A 19275-nucleotide genomic window follows, 5' to 3' on the forward strand; every position below is an offset into this window, starting at 1 on the left:
TTTGTAGTTATAAATACACACACACAGTTGCTCCCTCCTTCGCTAAAATATTCAGCAATTAATTAATGGCCAAAATTTTCTCAGCTCTGCTTCTTCTGTTGCTGCTTCTGGTGGTGGTGAAGGTGAGTCAACACAGTTTTAGCTACCCAGATGTTCAATTCCTATTCTACTATTCTACTTCTCAGAGCTGAATGATCTCCATTCTCCACTGTACATGTTCTGCAGGCAGAGTCACACCCAGCAGCTGATGGCTCCGGAAACATCGGTGAGTTAGTAGTAATCTACCGTCTAAACACTGTTCAATATCTGAGACTTGCAACGTGACTTGCAGATTGTTTGGCGGAGTGCACCCGGCGCTGCAGCAAGGCCTCGAGGCACAAGATATGCATGAGGTGCTGCATGGCGTGCTGCCACAAGTGCAACTGCGTGCCTTCCGGGACTTACGGCCACGAGGATGAGTGCCCTTGCTACGCCAACATGAAAGATAGCCACGGCAAGCCCAAGTGCCCTTAGATTAATTAACTAAATGGGCGTACGTGCTTATATAAATTAAAGGAAAATAATAATACGGAATAAAACCCACATACGCTTTATCGAGCGTTGCTGTGTTGCTGCTACATGTATATGTACGTGAAAGTAACGGTGAAAGTGATCGAAGATTCTTCATGAGCTGCATTGCGTCATATTACTAATCTTTTTTCCTTCTTTTCAATTCAATTTAATTTTATAATTTTTTTGTGCTCGATCGAATTCAGCACCGGGGGTCTCTGTTAAATGACCGAAAAACCCATCGTAATATCGAAATCCTTCGACGGTCCGACCGTAGTTCGTGGAAATCCTGCAGGGTATTTTTGCGTCGAAAATCTCGATCTCCGCGACTCCTCCGATCTGACCCCCTTCTCTCTCTCTCTCCTCTTCTTCCTCCGGAGGGACTAGGGTTCCTCTGCCCCGATGTCTAGCTTCAGCGGCGATGAAACTGCTCCCTTCTTCGGATTCCTCGGCGCGGCCGCGGCGCTCGTCTTCTCCTGTAATTTATCTGAATTTATGCGCCCGCTTTTCCGGGTCTTGATCTTGGCTTGGAACTCGATTCGATGTCGAGTTTTTCATTTTTGAAATGTTTCCGGTTCGTTTGTGTTCCCTTCAGGCATGGGGGCAGCGTATGGCACTGCGAAGAGTGGCGTTGGTGTGGCTTCCATGGGCGTGATGCGCCCGGAGCTCGTCATGAAGTCGATAGTTCCCGTTGTCATGGCCGGAGTTTTGGGGATCTACGGCCTCATCATTGCGGTGATAATAAGCACCGGGATCAACCCCAAGGCCAAGTCGTACTACCTCTTTGATGGGTACGCGCACCTCTCTTCGGGGCTCGCTTGTGGCCTCGCAGGACTTTCAGCTGGCATGGCGATTGGCATCGTGGGAGACGCCGGAGTCAGGTATCTTTTTGAGATCGTCTCTGGATCCGATACTGGTCTGTATTCCCTTGTTTTGGCTAAATTGTTAGAGACCGATTCTCTCACCTTGTCTTCTTTTCTAGTAACTTTGCTAAACTGCTTTTAAGATATCCCTATTATATCTGAGAAACTTTTCCCCTGAATTTAGCATATGATTGATCAATTGCGTCTATGTCGTCGTATATATCGCTGCCACTAACTGTCTTTTGCTCATTATCATCTGAACGAGATAGTCTTTGAAAAAGCACCTGAGTATTGTTAATGGAAAAAGGTGGTTGCAAATTAGAATAGGGGTGAAAGGAGTACGAGCAATCTTAAAAGGGCATAGTGTTTATAGAAAAAGTTGGGTGTGCAGTAGAAAACACGACCAAAAAGGATACCAAGGACATCGCAATTATTCTAGTAAATCTTCTCTTTAATGTGAATGCCACATGGTGAAAAGAAAATCCAACTAGAGAAATGCAAGAAAATTTCAAGACACCAAGAACATTCCCTTAGAACAAAAATCTTCTTCGAATGTTCTCTACCTCATTCAAGCCCATGTGCAGCTGATTTGATCGATGATGCTATTCAACCTTAGAGAGTGCTTTGATCCCTCATATTCTAGAGCATCAGCAGAATTGTTAGGTGTTGTTCAAATCATGTTTTGTGAAGATGTTTTAAGACAATCCACGTTTTTCTGCAACATTTTATCGTGTGAATCAACTACCAATGTGATATCATATTCCTCTATTATGAGTCAAAAGCCACATGACTCAGGATATGCCGTGCTTCTCTAATTATCCTCAATCTGACCAATCCAACACTACACCTTCTTCGTAGTCATCTCCTAGACTCAAACACCAGGTTATGCCTAGCACAAGTCTTAAATCAATTCTTTATGATGCAAACATGCATTAAGCAAGCTGAATCAAACTGTTCACATTGCATTCTTGATGAATGGGACTCTTAGTTTTGTTCTTTAATTTTGAGACGTCTATCTTAAAGTGACTATGCTATGCATACGGATCATTTATCTTTGTAATCATTAGCAGTGAAGAGGACTGTTAGTTCCAATAAGCATATGAAAATGATATAATTGGCTACTGATGTTGTCAGTAATGACCAATGATTTAGCTGAAACAGAAAATCTCTTTAAAAACCTAATAACAGTTGTAACTTTGAAATCTCAAGTTTGACTGAATTTGCATCTCTCTATCTTTTCTTGAAAGTAGACTCTTTTGTCTTCCATTTCCCTGATACCTTAGCAATGAACACTTTTGGACACATAGCACCCGAAGCAACTGTTTGTTTTTTGGTTTGAATTTGCTTCTCTTCCTTCATTAAAAAATATTTCAGTCCTTCAATACCGGGGAACAATGGACATTTTTGGAGAACAGCACCCTAGTAACTTTAAGTTTTGTTGTTCTCACTATATTCTATTGGTGGTAATATGTTGCGTGGATCTTTGGCATTGGTATAGAACATCTTAGATTATTACAAACTTGAGTATTGGGATGACTTCGACCTTAAAAAGCATGGCCTATCAACTGGATATAACAACATGATTTGAAATCTGGAGAATAGAAATTTGTGCTTGTGTGTGGATCTCATGGGTGTCCAACAAACATGAACGTAGTGTATAGGATTACAGTTATGAAGTTGAAACAAAATAATGTCTAATATATGGGGATGTCCTCCGGTGTTGTTTGAAAGTGGGATAAACGTAGGTGTGTTTACACTCTCAAGAACCATGTGCTTTGATATTCAGGTTCTTTATCGATTGCTCGCATAGTGGTTACTAATACTCTGGCACTCTTGATGTTGGTAATGAAATAAAGTGAGATGAGACGCAAGGCTTTGTCCAATTAAGAATCTGTGAACCAATCATTGATGCTGTGACATTTCATTTGTTGTAGGGCTAATGCCCAACAGCCAAAGCTCTTTGTAGGAATGATTCTTATACTCATCTTCGCGGAAGCTCTAGCTCTCTATGGTCTCATTGTCGGCATCATCCTTTCCTCTCGTGCTGGCCAATCTCGAGCAGACTAAGAACAGCAACAGATGTTCTTCGTTAAATCACCTCAATCTTTTGCAATTATGTTGTACTTTATTTATTTGACTTTTGCTACAGATAAGAGTCACCTCGGTTGTCTCGTATTATGCCCTCAATAATTTGGACACAAACTTGTAATCTTCATTTGTTCAATGAGTTTTGATCGCTTTACAAAAACCTTACACTTCAGCAAGAACTGAAACGTGTTGATTGCTTTCTTTTATGATTGATGCAGTCAATTTATCGATTGAATGTTAAATAAATCACTCCTATGATTGCTAGAGGAACCAAAAAAAACTCTCCTATACAATCTCACAAATACTGATATGTTTTGGAGCTTTCACCAGACTATAGCAGCTCCTCTAGAGTTTCAGGTGAAAGGTGGGCAAGGTTCACTCGAACAGACAACCGTGCATAAGCTAATTTCCAATCTCTGAAACAGAAAACAAGTATGGAACACATACAACAGAATTAATAGATATAGAAATTGCCTTCAGAAAATCAATTAATTTTCCCCCAAAAAACTCACAACGTAAAACAAAATAGGTACAACCAAACCACTAACCTATACATCTTAATGTTCTCACGTTTGCAAATGAAAAACCTAAACTGCCACTGCAGTTATTAGCATTTCCACATATCATATTGAACAATGGCATCGCCAAGCAAAGCGTGAACAAGCTGCAATTCCGTAACACGTCCTTGAGGTACTTTGAGCTTGTGCTCTGCTTATAGTAGCCATTGCTCATTACCAAAATAAGACGCAAGAAGACTTGGGAAAAGTTAAACTACAGTGAAAGCACGCCAGAAGGCGACTGCGGTGAACTGCTCTCAAGCAAGATGCTTCGGCTACAATAGGATCTTGAAGTACTGGAGGACGATTGCAGTTTTGCATCGCCACTGTTAGGAATAACCTCATTCTTGTGCATTGTTGGTATGCTGGTCTTTCCTGTGGCAGGATCATCAACTGAAAACCCATTTTGCACTGGATCCAGATGCTCAGAGAACACCCTAAGAACTTGTTTGATGGATGGCCTATCTCGCCCTTCTTTATTGGTGCAGCACTGTATGATCTCGACCAGCATTTGCAATTGTTCAAACTCAAAAGAGTCCTCAATTGCAGGATCTACCAGGCCCGTTATCGTAGATACTGATGCCATGAAATTCTGAGACCATTCTATGAGATTCCTGTCATTTTGTATTGCTCTCCTGCCAGTCACCAACTCGAGCAATAACACACCATAGCTGTATATATCACTCTTCTGTGTCAATTCTTGAGTCACCACATATTCAGGATCCATATATCCTGTGGATTGATGTTTACAAGTTTCAAATTTCTCTTACTGATTGGATTAGAGACATTTAAATTTCTATATATTGGTTGGCAAAAAACACTTGAGCTGAGATAAATATAATAGCTTTGATATGTAGTTACCACAAGCAAATGAACAAGATTTTTTTGCCTACTGGTATTTTGGAATCTTGCATAGTAAATGCAGGGTTTTAGTTACTGGATTTAAAGTGTACAGCACTTGCATTTTAAAACAAAGAACTACAGACTTCATTTCCAGCAGCAATAGCTGCCACTAGACATTCAGATCAACTTTTACACATTCAATTATTTCAACCATGGATTTCTTAAAAATGATCTTTTGGCATCACTTTAATGTTTGTTCTCATATTTCTTATAGATGTTATTCCTACATGGCTATTTCTAAGCTTGATGTTAATCGACAATGTACATGAAAATTGAAGAAAATACTCTAATCACGTTCCTATTCTGCTGTAACAGTACAATGGATATGTGAATGGTCTAGAGAAGTTTGTATATTTTTCTGAAATGTTTCAATTTATCTTGTAATCAGTTAAACAGATAATCTTGTTCCACTCTAAAGTAAGCCACTCTTGAGTGCAACCTGTGGAAGTTCCAATAGTTTTCTTGCACCATCAGAGTTGCAGAAGATACACACCTGGAGTTCCACAGATATCTGTATTTACTGGCTCAAAGCTAATTGCGCCATTCCTTGACGCATGTGCAAGGCCAAAGTCTGCCACCTGTATAAATATGCATCACTTGCTCAACTAAACATTTCAAGTAAAGAGCATAGAAAAAGTCCATCGTGTTAATAAAATGTACCTTAGCTACCAATTTCTCATCCAAAAGAATATTGCTTGATTTTATGTCTCTGTGACAGAGGGGAGGATCACAATAGAAATGGAGATACTCCTGCCATTTTAAAAGATATAGAACTTCTTCAGCAAGGTCGTATTTTATGGCTCTGTAACAAGCAAAATTCCCAAGTTCCTAATAGTATACCAGGGCATTGGCCACATCAACTGCAATTTTTAGCCTAGTGCTCCAGCTTAACCTATTCTTCCCTGGTGCTGCATGAATATGAAGCATTTGAGTTTAAAAAATGCAATTTTTTTTTATTAATAACCGAACCAACAAAACCAAAGAATTACAATGAAGATGATCCTTAAGGCTTCCATTCTCCATATATTCATATATCAGAAACCTGCACGTTATGAAATGTAATAAATATCCATTCTAAACTTGATAAAATAACAAACTTCTTTACCTCTCATTTCTCTCAGCACAAAAACCTTTGAGTGCAACAAGATGGCGATGATGCAGTCTTGCAAGAAGTTCTATTTCCCGGCAGAACTCTTCCTCACCTTGCTTTGAAATTTTGTTCATCCGTTTTACAGCAGCTATAGAGCCATCAGCAAACTGAGCCTTGTAGACAGTTCCAAATCCACCTTTACCTATGACAGTGCTAAAATTCTCTGTTGCCTTTTTTATTACCTTGTATGTGAATCTTCCAAACATGTTTGATGGACCTAAAAATTAGTTCCAATATGACCGATTGGCATCACTTTACAAACTATCAGGAAAACAAGAATTAATTTAATCAGAGATGCAATTATGATTATGTTAACTTTGATTCAATTGTTCAATAACATTGTATACCGTCAGTTTTCTTCAAAAGAAAATATAATAAAAGAAACTAGTTACACGATGTTTCATTAGGTTACGCTCAACATTAAAAAGGCAATAAAAAATGTGTACCAAACTAAGTTTGTAGATGAGCAAATTTCTTTCATGACATTTCTTTTTGTTTGTACTTGGTTATCAACAGCTTCTAGATTTTCATGGCTGGACCTTTGGGCATAAAGATTGGAAATTTTAAAGGAGATCTACAAGCAGGAAATTGATAGAACCTTCTTGAGACCTGTGGACTTGAGCAGGTGGAAAAGCATTCCAGGAGCTCATCTGAGAATCTGAGTTCTTCAGTTTTCTGCTTTTCTGACGAATAAGCAGTATCAAGATTAGAATTAGCAAAATTGACAGGCCAATAACTGCAATGCCAATTCCAGGAAGAAGTGTAAGGTGGTAAGTATGCCAGTTTTTTTTGACAGGACCAGTAAGTAATTGTTGCTTTGGAGCTTCAGCAGAAACAGAACTTGAAGACACAGAACTAGGGGAAGATGTAGGCGTGCGTGATCCTGAGGATATTGCTGCAGAACCATTAAGAAGTTATAATTGCTCATACAAACATTTTAGAACAAATGATACAGATAAAGAACGAAAAAAGATTCAATATATAAAAAAAAATCTCGAAAAGTAAATGCTGTTTCTTGCTGACAGCTAATTGATAAAGGAATATTGGAACATAGAAGCAGCATAGTCAAGTTTCAATAAGATTAAATTAACTAAAGATGTTTTATCAATGGGTAGAATTACTTTAATTATAGGTTCCATTGTAGGTGAATTTGTTACTTTATTATACAAGTCTTTCTCATGGCTTGACCTGGGATTTAGAAAAGAGAACTTAGTTTTGATTTTGCAGGCTTCAGTCTCATATACATTTACAACAATAGTATATATTCTGACCCAGTCTTAAAACCAAATGGTAAAAGTTGCCCATTTCTATGTTTCAGTGCCAAAAAACCTTGTGTATTGCTTCTTAACAAATCAGTTTTGATTATGAAGAAACAATAATGAACACTTGTCATTGAGCATAAGCTACCCAGAATAAAATGAAATGGGAATCCAGTGTAAGCAATAAAATTAACACATTTAAAAGACATGCAGTCTAATGAATCTTAAACCCAGCAAACCTGAAAGAATACTGAGCCCTTGTACGCCAAAAAAGCAAGTGACAAGATCAACAGCAGAAAAGTTGCCACCTTGGTTTGCAAGTGTCACAAAAACTGCATCACGGCATACACTTAAAGTGACATTATCATCTACTGCTATAAGGTGGTGAAGGTATACAATGCCAGAGTTTAGACACCTCTTGCAACTATTATCTAATGAAAGAGGCTCATCACAAGTTTCAATGACATCACTAAAATTGGGAGACTGCATTATTTCCAATACAGTAGCTCTACCCTCGCATTGATATGAAACTTGAATCTTCGGGCCCAAACCGCAAGACGATAGCGCATTAGGAGGAATCCCATATAAGTTGAAGGATTCAGCAATAAACTTAAGGCAGACTTCAGTAAATGCTGCAGGAACTCCCAGTCTTCCAGTAGCATTTGCATATCTAGCAATAGATATTACAACAAAGGCACTGATATAACGACAACATTTGCCTAGCTGATTTTGATCTGAACAAGTAGAAGATGCTAAACTGAAGTTTGACCAACTAAAGTCCAGAGGGCAATCTGCATGACAAAATGAAATGATCATTATGGATAAGAAGACTCCATAATATGGAAGAGAACTAAGAAAAGTTACAGAAGCAACAACTAACAAACTTAAAAAAACTAGGTCTCTATAACCTTAAAGAGTCAAAAGAGTTTCACTTTGAATCTGTTGGGAAAAAAGAATCCCATAATTCTCATGGATCCACTTATTGCCCACTTATATTCTTTTACTTAAGCTCTATAGTTTTTATGTTATTAGATATTTTGCTCACTTGTTACCCACTATTAGTTACTTGATTTTTACACTTCCATAAAACTTCATCATGAGGCGTCAACAAAGGGGATCTAATGTAAGGTATGCCAAAGGAAGAAAAGAGATTCATATGAAAAGGTTAGGGAATATGTTTTAAACATTGCCTTGATAACAAAAGTTCTGACAATCAAACGACCATTATAATCTAAAGCCTGGTACATATATATTTACATATGGCATATGAACAGCCAAAAACAACTAAATATAGGAGACCCTACACGCTTACTCCCCTAAAGCATCATACACAGAAGTCAAACCCAATTACTATGATTGAGGTTATGTAGATTTCTAATCCAGAATCAAGAACTACCAACTTAAGTCATTTACTTGAGCTCATGGTGATCCACATCTTTTCAAGTGCCTTGAATTGAATGATTTAGCTCCAATATCTAGACCCTAACCCTGCTCAAGCAATGAAGATAAAAGTACCAAAATCCGCTTCAAACTTACTGTCTACCACTGAGCAGCATTGCTATGTATGTAAGGCATCAAGAACAGCACAAGCATTGTAAATGAATCAGACATTCCGAGCTTCACTATAAAAGCATTGAAAATAAATTGGTCCATTGCTTTAGGGGAAAAAGCAAACTCTTCCAAAGCAACAACTATACTAAAGTAGAAAACATAATCACCGACATGGGGCGAGCATAACTCCTCACACTTGGTCCTAACTAACAGGCATTTTAATGGGGCACCACCCGCCGTGCCAAACACCATGATCAGACACTAGGCGAATAGGAACAACAAAGGTGCCGCCATTGCGACCAGCACGCGTCGAAAACGAAGAGTAGTGAGGAGAAGGCTCACCTCCTGCGATCACCTGAAGGCTTCTCCGAGATCCGAGAGAAGCGAATGCCAAGAGCAGGAGCAGAGCGTGGGCGGGCGGCATTAGAGTGAGGGAGCAGAAGAGCGAAGGCGACAGTGGAGTGAGAGCGGCGTCTCCCCCGTGCGATACGGTTCTACCTTGATCTCCCTTTCAACTTTCCATTTAATGACTGCGAACCCTGAAGCCGAACCTGTGTCCAGCGAGCGCGGTGAGCTGTGAGCCAAAGTCCACTATGAGCCGGTCCCAAAAAAGAAAAAAAAGTATCCTATGCGGAGAAGGCACACCAAACAGGCTTCGTAGCGCCTTCGAATACTACAACAGTGCAGGCGTAGCGGTAAAGCGACAGAAGGTTGGTGGCTGGGATGTGAGTGTGGATGGGTGAGTACAGGAGAAAGGAGCAGGAGGGTGCCACGGAGCGAAGGGGAGGACGGGGCCCGGCCCAAATGGGAAAAGGGTTCGGCTTTTTGGGGGCGCTTTCTTGACTTTGTTTGGGCTCTTCAGTCTTTTGCAAAAGTCAGTGGGTGGGTGCCTGCGTGTCCTTGAAGGCTGAAGCTTGAGTACGGATAAATTATAGCCATCATTCTTTCGGAAATTATTTCTATCGTCATTTTACGTTTGGTCCAGAGATTATTATTATTTAGGAGACGTTTCATTTGTGAATTGGTTTGACCAATTTTTAAAAAATTAAAATTCGTTGAGAATTAATCCACAAAGTGGCTCCCAACAACTCCCCCCGACCGGCCGAACCGACCCCGAACCGCTTGACATGGATGTCGATCGCGGTCGAATCGAACGGGCTAGCGTCGAGCTTCAAACCCGCAGCATCATTGTCGTTGAATATAAATAATAATCGATCTGGTTCATCTCCCTCGCAATTGGGTAAGAGAGAAGATAAGGCTATAACCAAGCGATATCGCATTGCGATCGGCAGCCGCCGGCGAGGCCCGAAATGAAGAGTAGACTCCTCCTCCTTCTCCTCCTCGCTACGCCTCTTCTCTCATCGGCGGCTAGGGTCTCGCGCCTCTTTCTCTCTCTCGGCTCCCGAATAATTTGACCGTGTTTGACTAAAATTGATCGATTTTTTTGCAGCTGGGAGCGATGTGCACGGCCGACAGCGACTGCGACGCCGGGCTGCGATGCGACGGGTGCAGTGGCCAACAGGGCGTGTGCGTGCGCATCCGACCGTATGATCCCAGATCCAAGGTTGGTGGTCTGCGTTCTGTCATTCCCCTTTTATCTCAATTATATGCGAAGTTTCATTAGGGATCCGATCCGGATTGCTCATATGTCACAGGGGAGGGATTTGCCGTTCAACGAGTACTCTTGGCTGACGACGCACAACTCCTTCGCTAGGCAGGGGGCGGTCTCCGCCACTGGTACCCCCCTCCTCACCTTTACCAACCAGCAGGATAGCATCACCTCCCAGCTCAATGTACGCTTTCTCGTCCTCTCCTCGCGCGCGTTTCTTTTTCTCATTTACGCTCGAGTTCTTTTCATCTTTTTGGTGGAAAGGTTTTCGCCGCCTCTCCGGTGGTTTGTGTGCCGTAGATCGCCTGCAACGGCCACTCCACGCCGTTTCTTAGAAAGCGATCAGACGGCGAACCGGGGGCCGGTCGAAGTATGTGTCGTTGTCCAATCTTTCGGTGTGTCGACTAAAGTAACAAATTAGACTACGATTGCGTGTCCCGACTAGAGTGGTTAGTCATGACCCAGGAAGGGAAAGAAACGAAGAATACTGGGACTTGATTTCTTACCCGCTCGTCTACTGGCATTCGATGGGCCCACAAGAGGGAAAATGTAAAAGGTGGCGGATGGTATCAGTCGAGGGAAAGATGTTATTAAGTCGATATCGTATTTTAGTCATTGGATCACTTGCACTTTTTTATGTTAAAAGTAAATAGCGGACTTTGTACCTTCTGCTACTTTATAAATAAGTTGCAACCTTTATAGTTTAGTTGTCGATCTTGACACAACCTCAGACCCCAAGGTGGGGTTTGTTAAAGTAGATGCTCGGTTAGGATAGGATCGTTTCATTGTACTTATTATTCATGTTTCCTTTATTTAAATTAGAGTTGGTAGATCACGGATTTGAAAAATCTAGTTGGCCAATAAGATTGTGGTAGATTGGTAGAAGCAAACATAAATTTGAAAAATTTAGCTGTCCAATGAAATAGTCGTATATTGCTAGTAGTGCAATGTAAAATATATAATTGTCTAACCACATCATTATTATTGTCTAGAGAATTAAGTAAGGGTGAAGAAAAATATTGAATTTTTGGTATCCTGCACTTATCGTACTGGAATATATATACAGAAATATATTGATATTTTTGATATCGGGATGAATATCGGTATTGAATTTAGTATTTCGGTACGGTATATATCGTACGGATATCGAAATTTTAAGATAAACGGTATGAAATTTATACTATACCAATATTCGGTATATCAAAAATTTGGTATACCCAAATTTTGGTACGGTATTAATATGAATTTCCTTATACTGAATTTTTTCGATAAGGTATACGATTTCGATATATCGGTATATCATACCGAACCACCCCTAGAATTAAGTGCGCATTAATTTGAATCAATCTCATTTCAAATGTTGAAATTCAATTGTCGGTTATATAATTAATTTGTTTAAATGATTTTATAATTTTAAAATTAAAAAATTAAATTTTATAAATTTGTGCACCTTTTCTAGTTTAAATTTTTCCTTAGAAAAAAACAAGGAACAAGCATGTATTGTGCCTGGCCTAGGCACAAGCCCATATACACCTTTAATTCCATTTTATCAAGGTCAAAGAACTTGTCAATTACACCTATATTTATGTAGGAGATAACAATCCCTCACATTTTATATAAAATTCATTTTCATGCTTATCTGCAGAATGGTGTAAGAGGTTTGATGCTGGATATGTATGATTTTGAGAACGACGTCTGGCTTTGCCACTCGTTTGGAGGCCAGTGTTTCAACTTCACTGCATTCGTAAGCTTCTAATTTGAACTTTCTGCAAAATAAAAAATTTTTGATTTGAATCAGTTCTTTAGTTGTCCTGATTAACTTGTTACTAATTCTATCATGCTCTTGATCAGCAACCTGCTATCAATGTTCTCAGAGAAATCCAGGTCTTCCTTGAAGCAAACCCCTCCGAGGTGGTAACCATATTCATTGAAGATTATGTCAGATCCACAAATGGTCTGACAAGGGTGTTCAATGCTTCAGGTCTAATGACGTATTGGTACCCAGTGGACCAGATGCCAAGGAATGGCAGTTGGCCTTTGCTAAGTTCAATGATCAACCAGAATCATCGTCTTCTGGTCTTCACATCCATAGCTTCCAAGGAAGCTTCCGAGGGCATTGCATACGAGTGGAACTATGTAGTAGAAAATCAGTGTACAGATACCTTCTCCTAACGTGTTGCACACAGATTTTATTATGTTTGTTTTGATGCACTCCATGTGATGACTTTATGAGGCAGATGGTGATGAAGGATTAAATTCAACTACATGCCCCAATCGAACAGAATCATCGCCCATGGATACCACCTCCAAATCCCTTGTGCTGATGAACTATTTTCAAGAAAATCCAGTTGGCAGTGTTGCTTGCAGCAATAATCTATCCCCTCTAGTGAGCATGCTTGGAACTTGCCATAATTATTCAGCCAACCGTTGGGCCAACTTTGTAGCTGTTGATTTCTACTTGGTATGTATTCTTCTTGTTCTTCATTGTTTCACCTCACAGGTATGACTTTGGTCTAAAATTTGATTTACTTTCGTTCTTATAATGCAGTTGGGTGATGCTCCTGAAGCTGTAAATGTCGCAAATGGGCACATGGTCTGTGGATGCGATAATTTTGCTTATTGCAGGGTGAGTAGACTTTGGTTTAAAAAAATCCTAAGTTGAAATGCTTTTGCAATTTATATCTGAATCCTTGCCTCTATTCCATTGTCATTCTAACTTCGTTATGGTGTTACAGTCTAATGCCACATTCGGTACTTGTGATGTGCCACCACCTCCACCGCCTTCTTCATCGCCTAGATCAACAACTCCAGGTTCCACATCGGATGCCTCAATTACGGGTGGGTTCTCCATGCTCTCAAAGGTGGCCACATTCTCTTGGCTCTTGCTGCTGGAGTTCATATGATATAATGTTAGTGCAATGTTGCGGTATCTTTGAGCTGCTGCTTCAGGTTGTATTGTTATTATTAATTGGTAGCCGATTATTTTGTAAAATGGTTTATTTTTCGTACTTCTCGATAGGTTGCCTCTCGAGTATAAATTATGTATCCATTTGTGGTCTCTGGAGACTGCATTTGTGGTGGCCTCTTCATCTGATTTATGAATATTTATTGGCAAAAGATTCAGTTGAATGTTCTAGTATTTTTGAAATCATATCGACATTATATTTGAATGATAGATGGAGAACGGAGAGAGAAGCGGAGAAGAGAAGGGTGACAAAGTGAAGAAGCGGGATCGTCTTTAGAGAAGTATAAAGATCCCAAGAGGAAGATAGAGAGGTAAGAATAGCAAGAAAGGATCAACCGAGGCAATAGTAGCACTGAAGGAACAAGCCAAGTGGATATGAAAAATACAACTAGGGCAGTTGATAAATGTAGCAAAATTCAATTTGCTCATCCTCAATACTCCCGTTAATCTATCTCTAGACCAACATGAAAGATGTAAATTACGAATGATTATAATAACTAGTACATTGGAAAACATATTTAGATGCACCGAGTTTTGATCTCATAATCTAATATGATAATATCTCATATCTCAATCATTGCATCATCCTATCCCGAGGGACACTAGGCAGTTGATAAAGACCTGAGACGTGGTTGTCTAAGTCTTCATCAAAAGATTTGGAAACGAGCCAAGAGTGTGCTCTTATAGAGAAATTACTAGGGGAAAGTTGCGTGTACGTTTTTGAAGAATAAACTATAAATGATGCGTAAGCTCAAAGGGGGCCTTACTCTTGTCGAAATTGGGCATGAATTCCACATTGCGCAGAGTTCTTTAGTCTGAAGTATCAAGATCATGTCATACCAAGTAAACCTGTGGTGATGTTTGATCTCTAATGCTAAGGAAATGGATCCTGAACTTAATAACTTGCAAGATAGTAATTATAAGTATCCGTATTGGTTTTGCTATGATCAACTGAGTTAAGTTAGACTCTATATATTTGATATCTTGCGTCTGAGAGTGCAGAGACTGAGAAATGCAAGAAGTCGAGAGAAAGACGCGGTGGACTAGAAGGATGACATAGAAATTGAGTCGACGGACTTGATGCATCCGAGAGACAAGAAGATGTAAAAGAGTACATCGATAGAGCGAGAAAGACATGTGCGGCGCTTCTGAGGGACGAGAAGCTAGAGCGGAAAGCTACTCGAAGAGAAGGCTAGAGTTAGGTTCGGGTGAGCTTAACTCTGGATGGCTGGAGGATCACCCATTCGATCGAAGAAGAAGCCGGAAGAGTCTACACAAAGCTAACTTGTATAGGCGCCCGGCGCCCAAACGTCCAAGCGTCAGGATTGCCTTGGTGTCGAACAAGCACCTCGTCATAGAGTCATTGTTGTGGATCACTTTCGGGGACATGTCAACATCACTTTGGTCGCTCGAACCGGTCCAGGCGCCCGGATGGTGATAAAGTGTTATCATCGCACCATTGAGTAGGACTCCGGGCGCCTGGACCCTCTCTAGGCGCCCCAAGCTGTGCGTAGATAAGGCAATCCAAACACAAAAATCTCAAGACTACTTGGTATGAAAGCTCCTCATCAGAATCTGAGACAGAAGTTTACGCCGGACTAGCACTGATGACGAGTCACAAAAAATCAAATAACTCGGAAGTAAGCATCGATGAAGGGAGAGCAACATCAAAAGACGACAGCAATGAAGGGGGAGAATCGAGCTTAAAATCTGATATGGTAAGTGAGGTATGTCTTCTACCTACTGATCAATTGTATTCAGACATAAAATCTATGTCTAAGTCCCTATATAAGCTTAAAACAAAAAAATAAATAATTGAAAAAAGAAAACCTAGAACTAAGAGTAGTTTTAGATAAGACATGTCCACTAGAAAAATTTGACAAACTAAAATTGATAATGCTAAATTAAAAGCAAAATTAGAATAATTGCAAAAGGGTAATGCATATTCACATGTTCAAAATTGTAAAAAATTTCAAGGACTAAATTGGTATTTCAGATATCACAAAAATCAAATTGTAAAAATATCATAAAAATACAAATATCTTATTAAGCCAGTAGTTAAGAACTTTTACTGGGTCCTAAATCATGTTTAAAGTAGATTTTATTTTATTTAATTTATTTGTTAAATTAGAATTATTTTACTCAGAAAAAAATTTTCGTGCAAACTTTGTGTTAGCATTTTTTGTTCAAAATTTTTATTATGATAATACAGTAAAGTCTCCATTTTGATAAATATTTTAGAATTTTTTTTACTGCTAATAAATTTTCTATGAATTTTTTATCAAAATATTAATTGTTATTATTAAAAATTCGTAAAAATTCAATCCTCGACAATCTATTTTTTATACAATATACTTTCTATTTTACATATTCAAAAATATTTACAAAATCTTTTTAGCTCAAAATCTATTTTTAAATATTTTTTAAAAAAAAAATACATCTATATATAAAATAATTTATTATTACTTATATTAATTTTATTTGTTCATGAAACATTTAACACTATTTGGATTATTATGTTTAACAATTAAAATTTTTTTAGGATTTTTTAAAGATAAAATATAATTTTAAATTTTTTTTACAAAAACTAGTGTTCAAATTGTAAAAAGTTTTAGATTTTTGAAAAATATCTCTGACAAATTTTCTAAATATTGATCGCTATTTCAGCAACCTTTAGAATTATTTTCAGTATCCTCTAAAAATTTTTCTAAAAATTGATCGCAATCAAGGCTCAAGTCTTCGCTGATTTCGTCATAAAGGTCCAGAATGTTGAGCCAGAGGCAGCCTGGAGGATATATGTGGATGGTTCGTCCACTCGGCAAGATAGCAAGATTGGCATAATGTTAAGCTCACAACAGAAAGATCGTATGCACTTGTCCGTACGGCTGGACTACAGAACCACCAATAATGAAGCTGAGTATGAAGCATTGATAGTCGGTTTACAGGCGGCCCGACATGTGGGAGCCGTTAAAGTCCTCATCTACTCGGACTCTCAGTTGGTTGCTCAGCAGCTATTATGGACATTCGAGATAAACAAAGCTCGGCTCAAGCTCCACGCGGAAGCCTTCGAGAAACTGAAGGCTAACTTTAAGGAGGTCGTCATACAGAAGATCCCCCGATCGGAAAACTAAGCAACAGATGAGTTGGCAAGATTAGCTAGCTCCTTAACGTCGATCACCATAGAGCATCCGATCGAGTAAGTCTCATTAGTGGCACATATTGATAGGACAGAAGCGATAACCCTCCCGAGTGACTGGAGAACGACACTGATAGAGTTCCTCCGATCGGGGTCACACTGATCGATCAGAAAGAAGCCTGTCTACTGAAAAAGAGAGTCGGACGATTCACCCTTGTCAAAGATCAGTTTTATAAAAAAGCATTCTTCAGGCCCCTGCTCAAATGTGTCAGGCCGGAAGATGCCGAATACATCTTGAATGAAGTACATCAAGGCTCTTGTGGAGGTCACTTGGGTGGTCGCTCGCTAGGCCGGAAGATACTCCTAGCCGGATATTTTGGCCCACTTTTCAAGAGGACTCCGCTCGGACAGTAGGCATTTGCATGTCTTGCCAAAAATATCAAAATATTCTGCATTGTCCGACTAAGGAGATAAAGACGTCCATGGTGTCTTGTCCGTTCGACCAATGGGATATGGACATCGTTGGGTCATTCCCCATGGCAACAGGTCAGCAGAGATTCTTGCCAGTCGCGGTGGACTACTTCTCGAAGTGGGTGGAAGTCGAGCCGCTTGTGAGAATAACCAAGCATATGGTCATTAAGTTCATTTGGCAGAACATCATATGCAGTTCGGCATCCCACGCTGGCTCGTATCAGATAATGGGAGACAATTCACCGATCAGAAGCTTAGAAAGTGGTGTGAGGACTATGACATCCAGCAGACCTTCACCTCTGTGGTCTACCCCCAGAACAACGGGTAAGCGGAAGTCGCCAATAGGAAAATCCTCAGAGGGCTACTGGCTCGGCTCGACCACATCGGAGGTAGTTGGGTTGAAGAGCTCCCCAGTGTATTATGGGCCCTTCGTACGACCCCAAAGGAGGAGACCGGCGTAACTCCTTTCTACTTAGTATACGATGGCGAAGCAGTCATCTCTGTAGAGGTTGGAGTGGAATTCGATTGGGTGTGATTCTACGATGAAGGAAACGTCGGACGGAGATTCATGGAGCTCGACATGGTGGACGAGACGCAGGCTAAAGCAGTCATTCGGCTAATAGCAGTCCGGCAGCGGATGAAGCAGAACTACAATCGGAGGGTGATCCCAAAGTTTTTCCAGGTCAGCGATCTCGTGTGGAAGAAAGTAAAGTTGGTAGGTGACGTTGCCAAGCTCGAAGCCCCATGGGTGGAACTTTTTAAGGTCATGCAAAGGCTCCGTTCAGATGCCTACTACTTGGAGGATGAGAGCGGAAGGTAGCTCGAGCGGCCATGGAGCGAATCATCTACAGAGCCGAGCCGAGTGAGAGGTGCGCAATTGAACACAGATGTATTTATATATTGCTTCATGGATGCAGGACAAATATGAATAAAAGCGAAGTACGCCACTTTTGAGTTGAGTCAACGGTCGAGCGACAACCTTAAACCCTCGTCTTCACCAACGATCAAGTGGGAACCTTAAACCCTTGTCTTCACCAATGGTCGAGCGGCGACCTTAAACCCTTGTTTTCACCAACGGTCGAGCGACGACCTTAAACTCCCGTCTTCACTAACGGTCGAACGACGACCTTAAACCCTCGTCTTTACCAACGATCGAGCGGCGACCTTAAACCCTCGTCTTCACCAATGGTCGAGCGGCGACCTTAAACCTTTGTCTTCACCAACGATTGAGCGGCAACCTTAAACCCCCGTCTTCACCAACGGTTGAGCGGCGACCTTCAACCCTCATCTTCACCAACGGCCGAACGGCGACCTTAAACTCCTGTCGTCATCAACGATCGAGCGGTGACCTTAAACCCCTGTCGTCATCAGCGGTCGAGCGGCGACCTTAAACCCTTATGTCGATAAACGGTCAAGCGTCGATCTTATAACTCAAGAACGATGAACGACCAACCGTGAATACACGCTACTCAAAAGCTCCAAGTCTTCAAAATACGGTAACCGTTCGGGATTATTCTACTATGATTTCTCGTCACCGATCGTAAGATCACAAAGCCACAATAAGCAACTCGCAATTTCGCTCATGGTTTTATGCGGCAACACGTGAACAACCAAAATGTGAGTCAAATCGAAAGATGTCGAATGACGGTAAAGGGATGAACAAATAAAAAAAGATCGCTGGACGGGCGATCATTCATTAATACTTGGAATGAGGATTACAAAAATCTTGTATGAGGATTACAAACAGAAGGGTGAATACAAAATCACTCGAGCAAAGATCACTCCAGATAATCCAAGACATCATTGGGCAGCAATTCAGTTAACTTGTCCCGACTGATGGCCTTACTCGATAGAGCAGCAGGGAGGTAGTCACCTTCCCTGAGTTGGCCGAACGCCCCTTCGATCGTCAGGTCAAACAGACGAAGTGTTTGGTCGGTGACCTTGTCATTAAAAGCATCCGAGCGGATGTAGGCTTGCTTCATGAGTGTGAACCTACTCGACTCGGCTCCCTAATACGTCTCTAGGGTCACTCGAGAGGCCTCAAGTTCTTCCTTCAACCGGGCCAACTCTTCATCCTTGGCATCGAGTTGGGTCTTCATTGAAGTCTACTCAACCAACTGTCCATCCCTCTCGGCCTTCAACGCGGCCTTAGCATCCTACAAGTTTTGAGCCAA

At 40.5% G+C, this 19275-nt stretch overlaps 5 protein-coding genes across 5 annotated transcripts; 4 read left to right on the forward strand and 1 right to left on the reverse strand.

The window, feature by feature from the left end:
* The first annotated feature begins 65 nt into the window (after nucleotides 1-65).
* On the forward strand, nucleotides 66-513 carry LOC122055258 (cypmaclein-like). Its single transcript, XM_042616626.1, has 3 exons — nucleotides 66-122; nucleotides 226-265; nucleotides 332-513. Exons 1-3 carry the CDS (start codon nucleotides 66-68, stop codon nucleotides 511-513), a joined length of 279 nt encoding a protein of 92 aa, XP_042472560.1.
* A 308-nt stretch (nucleotides 514-821) lies between these two features.
* Nucleotides 822-3646, forward strand: LOC121967857 (V-type proton ATPase 16 kDa proteolipid subunit). The gene is made up of 3 exons (XM_042518348.1): nucleotides 822-1027; nucleotides 1145-1430; nucleotides 3347-3646. Exons 1-3 carry the CDS (start codon nucleotides 952-954, stop codon nucleotides 3477-3479), a joined length of 495 nt encoding a protein of 164 aa, XP_042374282.1. The 5' UTR covers nucleotides 822-951; the 3' UTR covers nucleotides 3480-3646.
* A 314-nt stretch (nucleotides 3647-3960) lies between these two features.
* Nucleotides 3961-9432, reverse strand: LOC121967858 (probable receptor-like protein kinase At1g49730). The gene is made up of 9 exons (XM_042518349.1): nucleotides 9263-9432; nucleotides 7609-8160; nucleotides 6709-7005; nucleotides 6066-6327; nucleotides 5950-6002; nucleotides 5801-5868; nucleotides 5621-5710; nucleotides 5454-5538; nucleotides 3961-4789 (listed from the first exon to the last, which is right to left on the reverse strand). The coding sequence occupies exons 1-9, from the start codon at nucleotides 9342-9344 to the stop codon at nucleotides 4272-4274; spliced, it is 2007 nt and encodes a 668-aa protein (XP_042374283.1). The 5' UTR covers nucleotides 9345-9432; the 3' UTR covers nucleotides 3961-4271.
* A 723-nt stretch (nucleotides 9433-10155) lies between these two features.
* LOC121967859 (PI-PLC X domain-containing protein At5g67130-like) lies at nucleotides 10156-13952 on the forward strand. The gene is made up of 8 exons (XM_042518350.1): nucleotides 10156-10293; nucleotides 10371-10484; nucleotides 10576-10713; nucleotides 12175-12273; nucleotides 12381-12681; nucleotides 12767-12990; nucleotides 13078-13155; nucleotides 13265-13952. Exons 1-8 carry the CDS (start codon nucleotides 10231-10233, stop codon nucleotides 13430-13432), a joined length of 1185 nt encoding a protein of 394 aa, XP_042374284.1. The 5' UTR covers nucleotides 10156-10230; the 3' UTR covers nucleotides 13433-13952.
* A 1149-nt stretch (nucleotides 13953-15101) lies between these two features.
* On the forward strand, nucleotides 15102-16625 carry LOC122055261. The gene is made up of 2 exons (XM_042616628.1): nucleotides 15102-15212; nucleotides 16224-16625. The coding sequence occupies exons 1-2, from the start codon at nucleotides 15102-15104 to the stop codon at nucleotides 16623-16625; spliced, it is 513 nt and encodes a 170-aa protein (XP_042472562.1).
* The last annotated feature ends 2650 nt before the right edge of the window (nucleotides 16626-19275 follow it).

Source organism: Zingiber officinale, chromosome 3B (genome assembly GCF_018446385.1).
Source record: "Zingiber officinale cultivar Zhangliang chromosome 3B, Zo_v1.1, whole genome shotgun sequence".
Classification (NCBI taxonomy): Eukaryota; Viridiplantae; Streptophyta; class Magnoliopsida; order Zingiberales; family Zingiberaceae; genus Zingiber; species Zingiber officinale.

What these genes read in the sequence shown, in the direction of transcription:
- LOC122055258 (XM_042616626.1), top strand. Translation starts at nt 66, where the DNA reads ATGGCCAAAATTTTCTCAGCTCTGCTTCTTCTGTTGCTGCTTCTGGTG. An exon ending in TGCTTCTGGTGGTGGTGAAG is followed by an intron (nt 123 to 225) that starts GTGAGTCAACAC and finishes CATGTTCTGCAG; the next exon opens with GCAGAGTCACACCCAGCAGC. An exon ending in TGATGGCTCCGGAAACATCG is followed by an intron (nt 266 to 331) that starts GTGAGTTAGTAG and finishes CGTGACTTGCAG; the next exon opens with ATTGTTTGGCGGAGTGCACC.
- LOC121967857 (XM_042518348.1), top strand. Translation starts at nt 952, where the DNA reads ATGTCTAGCTTCAGCGGCGATGAAACTGCTCCCTTCTTCGGATTCCTC. An exon ending in CGCGGCGCTCGTCTTCTCCT is followed by an intron (nt 1,028 to 1,144) that starts GTAATTTATCTG and finishes TGTTCCCTTCAG; the next exon opens with GCATGGGGGCAGCGTATGGC. An exon ending in GTGGGAGACGCCGGAGTCAG is followed by an intron (nt 1,431 to 3,346) that starts GTATCTTTTTGA and finishes CATTTGTTGTAG; the next exon opens with GGCTAATGCCCAACAGCCAA.
- LOC121967858 (XM_042518349.1), bottom strand. Translation starts at nt 9,344, where the DNA reads ATGCCGCCCGCCCACGCTCTGCTCCTGCTCTTGGCATTCGCTTCTCTC. An exon ending in AGTCCACAGGTCTCAAGAAG is followed by an intron (nt 6,328 to 6,708) that starts GTTCTATCAATT and finishes ACTAATTTTTAG; the next exon opens with GTCCATCAAACATGTTTGGA. An exon ending in AGATATCTGTGGAACTCCAG is followed by an intron (nt 4,790 to 5,453) that starts GTGTGTATCTTC and finishes ATCAATCCACAG; the next exon opens with GATATATGGATCCTGAATAT.
- LOC121967859 (XM_042518350.1), top strand. Translation starts at nt 10,231, where the DNA reads ATGAAGAGTAGACTCCTCCTCCTTCTCCTCCTCGCTACGCCTCTTCTC. An exon ending in TTCTCTCATCGGCGGCTAGG is followed by an intron (nt 10,294 to 10,370) that starts GTCTCGCGCCTC and finishes ATTTTTTTGCAG; the next exon opens with CTGGGAGCGATGTGCACGGC. An exon ending in GCATCACCTCCCAGCTCAAT is followed by an intron (nt 10,714 to 12,174) that starts GTACGCTTTCTC and finishes GCTTATCTGCAG; the next exon opens with AATGGTGTAAGAGGTTTGAT.
- LOC122055261 (XM_042616628.1), top strand. Translation starts at nt 15,102, where the DNA reads ATGACGAGTCACAAAAAATCAAATAACTCGGAAGTAAGCATCGATGAA. An exon ending in CGAGCTTAAAATCTGATATG is followed by an intron (nt 15,213 to 16,223) that starts GTAAGTGAGGTA and finishes ATCGCAATCAAG; the next exon opens with GCTCAAGTCTTCGCTGATTT.